The sequence below is a fragment of the Lontra canadensis genome, unplaced genomic scaffold (assembly GCF_010015895.1).
Source record: "Lontra canadensis isolate GAN:19392208 unplaced genomic scaffold, GSC_riverotter_1.0 scaffold7, whole genome shotgun sequence".
Classification (NCBI taxonomy): domain Eukaryota; kingdom Metazoa; phylum Chordata; class Mammalia; order Carnivora; family Mustelidae; genus Lontra; species Lontra canadensis.
Genome location: NW_022631001.1, coordinates 21,519,624 through 21,530,175, shown reverse-complemented (window position 1 = coordinate 21,530,175; position 10,552 = coordinate 21,519,624). Strand labels below are relative to the sequence as shown.

The window sequence follows — 10,552 nt, the reverse complement described above, 5'->3', positions numbered from 1 at the left end:
ACTCACAACCCTAAGATCAAGAATTGCACACTCCACTGACTGAGCCAGCCAGGTGCCATATTCCCTTTATCTTCTTGAGATTATGTTAATAACAAAAATTCTGACTAGGTTCACTGCTCTCCCAAGTTTTTCTGACTTCTCATCTGAAATTATGAAGTTCTCCAAATTACATACTGGTTTTACTTATGTATATATAAGCAGAGTGAGATGCTAGGGAAAATGTTTGTTTCAGCTCCTTTGTCAAAGAATGGCAATAATTCTATTAGAATCCTTGTAAGGGATTTGCTTGGAATTATTTCATATTAGCCACAGAGGATGGGTACTGGATACAGAGTCATCCATTCTAGAATTTCTTTTCAAACAGGATTTCCACAAGAATTAGCTACATAGTAAGGATACGATCTGAAATCCTGCAGGTAAATAAAATTCTATCTACAGTATCTAGTATCAGGGTGCCTGGGCAGCTTAGGCAGTTGAGGGTCCAGCTTATGATTTCAGTTCAGGTCATGATCTCATGAACTCATGAAATAAAGGCCCCACCCCCACCCACCCACCCAGAGGCTCCACGCTCAGTGGTGAGTCTGCTTGAGATTCTCTCTTCCTCTGCCCCTCTCCCTCCTCATGCTCTTGCACTCTTTCTCTACTAAATAAATCTTAAGGAGCACCTGGGTGGCTCTCTTGGGTAAGCTGAAACTCTTTACTGGGATCATGGGATTGAACGGCTCCATGCTCAGCTTGGAGTCTGCTGGAGATACTCTTTCCCCACTCTACTCTGCCCCACCCACTCACCAATGATCTCGCGCTTTCTCTCTGGAAATAAATAATAACTTAAAAAATCTAGTATGTCTCTGAACAATGAGTAATCACACTTGTTTTCTTCTAAAAGTAAAAGGCTATATACCATGACAATCTATGCATCATCTCTCATCTTTACCAGCACTGACAAAGATCCTAACAAGATTCAAAATACACAAATGTACAAAGATTTAAACAAGCTTATTTGAAAAGTATTAATATCTGACAAACTGATCTGAGGGAGGAGAAAACTCACTGAGATCATTTTAATTAATATATTTTTAATTTTCTTGTATTTTTAAGATTTTATGTAATCTTTTTTTTTTTTAAGATTTTTTATTTATTTGACAGAATGAGATCACAAGTAGGCAGAGAGGCAAGCAGAGAGAGAGAGAGGAGGAAGCAGGCTCCCCGCCGAGCAGAGAGCCTGACGCGGGACTCGATCCCAGGACCCCGAGATCATGACCTGAGCCAAAGGCAGAGGCTCAACCCACTGAGCCACCCAGGCACCCCGAGATTTTATGTAATCTTATTATGTAAAGATTTTATGCTCTACCAACTAAGCCAGCCAGGTGCTCCTATGAACACATTTTTTAAACAACAGAATTTAGAACAGATGACTACTAACACTAGCTTTTATGGATAGTTTAGATGGCTCACATTATGGGGGAAAATCTCCATGGCTTTTCTTTAAATTTCCTCTACATCAAGAAATAGGAAGAAAATCATTACAGTAACATTAAAATTAAGCTCAGATAGAATCAAGAAATGTTGGCTTGGCTGAGCATTATGAATTTCATTTTTATGAAGTCTGACCCGATCTTTCTTTTTCACCTATTTTCTCAGTTATAGGTACAACTAATATTATAGAATGTTACAGCTGAATCTCTGAAAGTCATTTGTCTAGTTGCCTCATTTTACAGATGAGGAAACAGGTCCAGAGAGATTTAAATACCTTGTCTGACAAGCCAGAACTAGATGCTTGGTCTCCTGCATCTTATATGACTGCATTACCCATAATACCAAGCTGACCATAGCAGTGCCTGTAGGAAACAGTGCACAGAATCTCTTCAACATTTTTTCAATATTATCAGAGCACTTTATTACTTCACCAAAAGTCATGATGACAAATTTCTATGACTTTAAAAAAGGACCTAAATGGAATTTCTAAGATTAGCCAATGAGAATACCCTGACTTTACTGAAGAAGAGGTAAATGTCTAGGATAGAATATGAATGCTGCTGAGACTGAGAGCAGATAAATTTGGGAACTTCCTGTGCTGTTCGCTGAAATTTTAACATTTAAAATCCTGCAGTTAAGAGAGAATTTGCTTCCTTGCTACTGCTGATAGATGGTAAGGCTATATGGTATTTTGGAGCACAGGCTTAAATATCACAGCTCACTATGTATATGACCTTAAGTGTTATTTTAGCTCTCTCCATAGTTTCCTCATCTTTAAAACAGGATAATAAAAGCACCTATACCTCATAAGACAATTAAGAATGTTCTATGTAGGGGCAGTTGGGTGGCTCAGTGGGTTAAACCCTCTGCCTTCAGCTCAGGTCATGATCCCAGGGTCCTGGAATCGAGCCCCACATCGGGCTCTCTGCTCAGTGGGGAGCCTGTTTACTCCTCTCTCTCTGCCTGCCTCTCTGCCTACTTGTGATCTCTGCCAAATAAATAAATAAATAAACAAACAAAATCTTAAAAAAATAAAAAATAAAAAAGAATGTTATATGTATATGTAAATAAAGAATCCAACACAACAGATGATACAGAGAAGGCCTCAGTCAACTTCAGTTTCCAAGTGGCCCTTTTCTTGCCTATTGTAACAAATTCAGTATTTCTGAGAGTCTGGTCAGGAAAAGGACAATCAGCTTTTTTTCAGTCTACCATGAAGGATGACAGAAACCAAGTGAAAGTGCTGAAAAGAACACGGGACATGTGTTCTTTTAGTGGTCATGAACTGAAATTTAGTCACTTATTAGCCAAGTGATTCTGAATAGCTTTTTAAACCATATTTTTAAAGTCATATAATGGTACAGAAAGTCCAAGTATAAATTTGCAACTATAAATCAACCTTACAAATACCCTGGTCTCTGTGAAAATTAAAAATTGAGAGTTGTAAGAAATTATTCCTGATCTAAGTGAAAGAAGCAGAAATCCCTTGAAATGTATTAAATCCTTGCCCTACTAAAAATTTGCCTCTAAAAACTCTAACTATGCATTTTCTTACTCACTTCTTGTTCATATTCTCAAAAGTCAAATAAAAATAAACCAACAAGACTCCTTTTTTGACAGTCTTACTTAAAAATTTTTTTTTTCTCATTAGTGGTTTCAATCAAGAATGAGAGCACAATACTATAGAAAACCTAGATTTATTTGTTAAACTATTACAAAGACAAAACAATTATCATTGAAGCACTCTGATGACTTCATCCCAATTTCACTTGTTATGGAAACTGACCTAAGAGGTTAGAAATAAAAGGATATAACCTAAGAGGTTATAACAAAACAGACTGGTGAAACATGGTGAAAGGAATAAAAAGCTAGTCAGAAGCATCCATGTTATGGTATTTCATGTGGCTACGATATTTCCCAAGAAGCTCCCTAAAGATGCCTGAACGAATTAATCTGGGTCCCAAATTAGTAAAGAGACCCTCACTGTGAAGAACAAGCAGAAGCCAAGATTTCTCTGAGATCTCTTTGTCTTTCTTTTTAAGGGGTAATGGGATCCTTAGGCTCTAAAAGGGTTGATCTTAGATCCAGCCTCCCTCCTTTCCATCCAGTCTACCTACATCTTCAAGCACCTGCACTTTCTTAACAGGTAGGCCTACCAGGTTACAGAAGATGCATATAGTGAAGGCTGGAACCAAAGGTCTACTTTGAGGGTACCTATACACAGGAATTTTGGGGTAGATGATAAACTACAAATACCCTCTTGGTTAAGTTAATTCACCTTTGTTAATAAAGGTCATAGTTTCTTCTGCTGGTGACAACTTTTTGTCTCGTATAGGCTGTCTCAAAAAAGAACTAGATCAGGTAAATTTTGGAGAAGGAAAAAGACTTCCATCAACACCCATTCCACAGTAGAAGAGGCACCAAGTTCTTTCCTAGTTATGAGCAGAATCTGAAAAACATAAGATTTACAGTGTTTTTAATAATACCTATTATTTATTGGATGCCCAGTCAAGAGTGCCAGAGAACACAGATATATATCTTAGTCTTTGCAACAATCCTGCCAGGTAGTTTATCAACCCCATTTTCAAAGGAGGAAACTGAGGATTGTCCAAAGGCACAGAAGCCGTTATGTGGTAGAGCTGTGATTCTACCACTCCTGTGCCTTGACTCCACCCCATCTCATGCACTGAGAGGTCCTAGTTCCACTATCTTGAAATCATTAATGGTTGCATAAACAGTCTAATTATTCCATTCCTTAAAGGCAAAAACAATTTTAAATGATTAAAAATTTAAAGACACTGTTTGGAATTCAGGTCAATTATCCAGGGGAAGAACTTTTATAAACTTTATGAGTAAAATAGCTCTCTGCTCCAACTGTAGCATAAAATGAATGGAAAACAAATCATCAGCTCATTAGGAAGTCTGTGGTTATTTTATGATTATTTTACTACAAAATTACATTACAAGGAATCCTAAGAATTCTCACCAGTGAATTGCAGTAACATCTCATTTGTATAACCATTACTGACACAACAAATGAGTTTCTCAGAATCCTTATTAATACAGTGGTGCATATTCTCTGAATAATCTATTTTGCAAGAAGAAATATGTGAAAGGCAAAAGATCAAAAAATCTTTTTCCAGTTTCAATGAAAGTTACTACATATTACCGAACTGAAAAAGTCAACATGCTATAAAGAACATGATAAGCAGGAAAGTGAGAAGGGAAGAAGACTTAAGTTGGCACCAAAAGATTTCCCATACAGTGTAATAGTGAAGTACTGATAGCTGGAATGTGAGATCTGAAAATTAAAGCTAACAGAGCTGCAGCAGTATGAACACATAATTTTAGCTAACTGCAGAGGAGACAATGCTGGTTTTAGACTAAATGGCTACACTGACAGAAATAAATGCTGTGGAAATAAAAATTAAGTATTTAAAGAAGAAATATAAATCACAGAACTCTAAGAGATATTTTCTGATAGTTCCACTGGCAGCACCTGCGAGGAAAACAGAGATTCATTATCATTTTTCATGGTTAGAGTAAGAAGAAATGTTACATTCACAATGGCAACAATTTGGAAGATAAAATGGAACTTAGAAAAAGGAGGGATCTCACAACCCAACTGGATGACTCACAGTAGTGTTAAGAGTTAAGCCAAAATATATAAATCTTGCCATACTATTACTATATGCTTTAAATTAAAGGATCTAGGCATAAGTAACATTTCAAAGACTAGAAGACAGTCGGGACTCAAGAAAATGCTACCAGGTCAGAAGAGGAGAACACTATAGAGGGGAAAGATGGACAACAATTTTAACAAAGTAAAAATCTTACAGCTCATGAAGGCCAACTAGGATTACTAGTCCTAGAGCTCTAGATGACATGAACATGACCTTCAGTTATTATCAAACATACAGTTGATACTCAAGCTGGCAAAGGACAATTTATTTCTCAGGGTAACTTGCAGCAAAGTCAGTGATAAACTTTAGGCAAAGCTCACAAGAACGTGTCAGGGAAAACTAGCTGTGAGCTTTTATGTCAGTCAAGAAAGCAGAAATGAGGGGCGCCTGGGTGGCTCAGTTGGTTGAGCAACTGCCTTCGGCTCAGATCATGATCCTGGAGTCCTGGGATTGAGTCCCACGGGCTCCCTGCTCGGCAGGGAGTCTGCTCTTCCTATGACCTCTCCATTCTCACACTCTCTCTCTCTCTCAAATAAATAAATAAAATTAAAAAAAAAAAAAAAAGAAAAAGAAAGCAGAAATGAGAGGCACCTGGGTGGCTCAGTCGGTTAAGCCACTGCCTTCAGCTCGGATCATGATCTCAGGGTCTCGAGATGGAGTCCCACATAGGGATCCTTGCTCAGCAGGGAGCCTATGCCTCCCTCTGCTTCTGCCTGCCACTCTGCCTGCTTGTGCTCTCTCTCTCTGACAAATAAATTTTTTAAAAAATCTAAAAAAAAAAAAAGCTAAATAAATAAAAGTAAAATAAGAAAGCAGAAATGAAGCAACTTCGGAAAATGATAGCTTTTGGACAAATGTTCATGGACTTACGGTTTGGCAAACTGGTCTTGAACACTAAGGTGCCCAGGACCTTGGTCCTCCATTATTTTACAAAGGCGGGAAGCCAATACAAGATTATAATGAAATTAGGGATGCTTGGAAGGCTCAGTTGGTTAAGTGATTGCCTTCAGCTCAGGTCATGATCCTAGGGCCCTAGAACTGAGCCTCACATCGGGCTCCCTGCTCAGCAGGAAGTCTGCTTCTCCCTCTTCCTTTATCCCCCCTCTCCTGCTCTTGCTCTTTTTCTCTCTCTCAAATAAATAATAATAAAATAAAAAATTATGATTAAATTAAAGGCTTAGATAGTTTGGAATTACTACTACTTCCTCTCTAAATTGAATAGCAGTGAGTTGCAGCAAATAGCTGCTTTGTGTTTTCTGATGAATGTGTTAAGGTTTCAAATACCACAAGTGGGAAAAGGTGACTCAAGAGCAGAGCAGTAGGTGATTCCAGGTTCTGCAGCTCCCACCTGAGCCAACTAGGGAGCCTATTTCTGAATAACAGGCTAATGTCCTCCTCCTGAGTTCACTGAGGATGGGTGTGTCTTATTCTTTCATGCCTCAATGCCTAGCACTGCCCAGTGTCTAGCACAGCACTTAACATGTGGTAAGTGTAAATGTTAACCTGAACATCACTGTTTGCAGACCACGATTCCTTAGGAGAAAAAAAAACACATAAGTCTCAATAATTTCAGAAACAGATAACTAACATTTTCCTAAACTGCTAATTATACAGAGTTCTCCTGAAAATAAAAATTAATTATTTCACATGATTTTCAAGTTCAATGAGAAGAAGAAAATATAAACTACTCACCCCACAGCAGCATAAATCATTTTCAGTGATCAACATCTGCATCCTCAAACTGTCCAGCAACCGTTGGTGTAGTGTCAACCTCCATCCCGTCTAAAAAAAAGAACAAAAAAGAAAAACCACAAAAAAAATCAACTGCTGAAAAACCACAAAAAAAATCAACTGCTGAGCAACAGTCTACTGAGCTCTTCAGATAGGTAAAGAGTCCACCTATTCATCAACCAGAAGGAAGCTAGTGCCCTCTGTTGGTCACAATTGCTATTTCTCTTCTGAAAAAGTAACAAGGAATAAACCGAAAAAGAAAAATGCCACCTGTACATTTAACACTTACTTTATAAATTCTCAACCTCAACATTAAAAAGACATTAGGTAAGTTTTGAATGTACTACACATCAAGTGTTCACGCTTCACAGAACTGTGCTGGGTATTTACTGTGTGACATTATCATCATTATTATTATTATTAAGATTTTATCTGAGAGCAAAGAAGAGGGTGGAGGGGAGGGGTAGAGGGAGAGAGAGAAGCAGACTTCCTGCTGAGTGGGGAGCCCGTTGCAGGGCTCGATCCCATGACCCAGAGATCACACCTTGAGCCAAAGGTAGACACTATACCAACTGAGCCACCCAGGTGCCCCATTATTTTTATTTTTAAAGGTATAAAAGTCCTATCCTCCCAAAACTGATGACCTAATTCTGAGAAAAGACAAAATAAGTAGAGTGAGGTTCTTGCTTATCTGTTTTGCTCATTTCATGAGGAAAAAAAGTGTGTGTGTGTGTGTGTGTGTGTGTGTGTGTGTGTGTGTGTAGGGAGAGACAAGGGAAAAAAGCCCTCTGGAAAGAGCTGTTTAGAACTGCTTTCTCCACTTCGGCACCTCCCATTCACCTTCAACTCTTAGCCCACAACAGGCTTCTGCCTGAGCCCCAACCCATACTCCACCTGGACATGCAGCAGAGCATGCAAATGTAACACATATCTAAAACTAAGTTATCATCTTTCCACATAGAAATGCTTCTCAGGGGGGTGCCTGGGTGGCTCAGTGGGTTGGGCCTCTGCCTTCGGCTCAGGTCATGATCTCAGGGTCCTGGGATCGAGGCCCGCATCAGGCTCTCTGCTCAGCGGTAAGCCTGCTTCCCCCTCTCTCTGCCTGCCTCTCTGCCTACTTGTGATCTCTCTCTCTGTCAAATAAATAAATAAAATCTTAAAAAAAAAAAAAAAAAAAAGAAATGCTTCTCGGGGGCCTGGGTGGCTCAGAGGTTAAGCCTCTGCCTTCAGCTTGAGTCATGGTCTCAGGCCCTGGGATTGAGCCCCGCATCTGGCTCCCTGCTTGTCGGGGAGATTGCTTCCCGCCCCCTGCACTGTGCCTGACCCTCTGCCTACTTGAGATCTGTGTCAAATAAATAAAAAAAATGTTTTTAAAAAAAGAAAAGAAAAGAAATGCTTCTCTTGGGGCACCAGACTGGTTCAGTTGGTAGAGCATGGGACTCACTCAGGGTTGAGAGTTCAAGCCCCACACTAGGAGCAGAGCCTACTTAAAAAAAAAAAAAAAAAAAAAAAAGTTTCTCTTCCCAAACATTCTTACAAAAGGATAACTCTCACCTGTCCAATTCAGAGACCTCTACCCACATCTCTTACATTGCTTCGCTCTCTTAAACATCTCTCAAATCTGTTAAGTCTTTGCCATTCACTGCCAGTACCAAATGCAGGCCGTGATCGCTCATCTAATTTAAATCATAACTTACTTAACAGTTTCTTTTTGGGATGCCTGGGTGGCTCAGTCAGTTAAGCGCCTGCCTTTGGCTCAGGTCATGATCCCAGGGTCCTGGGATTGATCCCCACAACAGGCTCCCCGCTCAGCAGGGAGTCTGCTTCTTTGCCCCTCCCCTAACTCATGTGCATTCTCTCTCTCTCAAATAAATAAAATCTTAAAAAAAACAAAACAAAACAAAAAACAGAGTTTCTCTTCTATCCTCCAGTATTTCCCTCTGCAATCAATGTTCCATATCACAGCCAGGGTCATCTTCTGAAACAACAATCAAACTAAAAGTTCTTCACTTCACATTCTCATTGACCTAGGCAGAACACTAAAATTCTTTAAAAAAGCTTTAAAGTTCCATTAATGTATAACCCAGTTCACTACCCCACCTTTATCTGTTGCTGTAATAACCACCCTTCAAACACAGAGTTCCAGACATAATGAACTACTTACAGTCCCCCAAAGTTGAATGGTCTCTTGAACTTCTGCACATGGCTGATCCTGTTACCTGCATCTCTCCCCAACCTGTACGCAATGCCCCTTCACCCAGGTCACTTTACTCCACTTTCTGATCTTGGCTTAGATGTCACTTACTCCATGAAGGTTGAATCTCTCTCTTGACTATCCAGGCTGAGTGAAGAGTCCAACCTCTTGATTCCATAGCTTCTCAAGCTTCCCCTATAACTCAATGCTGTATCACAATGTACTATAACTGCCTAATGAGTTAAATTATTTTTGTCTACACACGAATGCCATTGACATGAAGACGGTCATCTCATTTTACTTGGGCACTGCTATATTCTCTGTACCTGGCATAGTAGCTCAATAAACACTTCTTAAGAAAATAAGCACACGAAGTACTGAAATACCACAAAGAGACAGGGTGTTTGTTTCTCAGTGTGAAAAAGATGGTTTTATTAAAGCATGGGGAGCAGGACTCAGGCAGAGAGAACTGCGATAGGCTGTATTTAAACAGCAAAAAAGGTTGAAATTTACCAAAGCAGCAGATCTTAGGTGTTCTCACCACAAAAAATGGGTAACTATGTGAAGCAATGGATGTTAATTAACTTGACTGTTGTAATTATTTCACTATGTATACGAAAACATCATCTGGCATACCTTAAACATATATAATTTTTAGCCATTTAAAAATTTTTAAAAATAAATCAAATTTTAAAATTTAAAAAGGTCAAACAAAATAAATAAATCAGTGGTAAAAAGAGTGACATGGGTACTTAGGACTTTAGGAGATGGGGAATGGTACAGGCTGAAAAAGTTTCATATATAGGCAACTCTCAATATCCTAATAAGGCTTAGGAATAAAAGTCCAAAATATCACTTAGCAAAAAGTGTTTGTGATCTTAAAATCATTTACTATAAAGCATTAAACAAGGAATTTTACAATTAAAAAAAAAAAAAAGCCTTCAGTGAAGAAAAGCTTTTCAATGTCCAAGGGCACTCCCCTGTTAATCACTGTAATAAAAAAAAGGTACCATCTTGAATTCTTTTAGCTAAGAGTTTGGTAGTACACTAGAAATCATCTGAATCATCTCAGCCCATAGCCTATGTTAGAGGCTCACCAACTAGGACTTAAAATGGAGAGAATACACAAGGAATAACCGTGTGAACCAAAGCCTAAACTTTTCCAAATTAAAATATCCCAGGACTGTGACATCTGGGTGGCTCAGTTGGTTAAGCCTCTGCCTTCGGCTCAGGTCATGATCTCAGGGTCCTGGAATTGAGTCCTGCATTGGGCTCTCTGCTGAGTGGGGCATCCGCTTGAAATCTCTCCCTCTACCTCTGTCCCTCCTCTTACTTGTGCACTCATGCATGCACACACATGCTCTCACTCAAATAAATAAATAAAATCTTTAAAAAAAAAAAAAAAACAGGACTTCAGAACCCCCAGGTCAACATGCTGTATGTGAATGATGATATTGATTACAGCATT

At 39.0% G+C, this 10,552-nt stretch overlaps 1 protein-coding gene across 3 annotated transcripts in view; it reads right to left on the bottom strand.

Moving 5' to 3' along the window:
- Positions 1-10,552, bottom strand: part of CLNS1A (chloride nucleotide-sensitive channel 1A) — a 41,834-nt gene that overhangs the window by 17,045 nt on the left and 14,237 nt on the right. For 2 of the 3 annotated variants that reach the window (XM_032852995.1, XM_032852993.1), the window contains exon 6: positions 6,852-6,941. In XM_032852995.1, coding sequence (XP_032708886.1) covers positions 6,874-6,941 — 68 coding nt within the window. In that variant the 3' untranslated portion in view covers positions 6,852-6,873. Of the gene's footprint in view, positions 1-3,157; positions 3,926-6,851; positions 6,942-10,552 lie in introns of those variants that run through there. The other variant, XM_032852992.1, reaches the window with a different exon arrangement.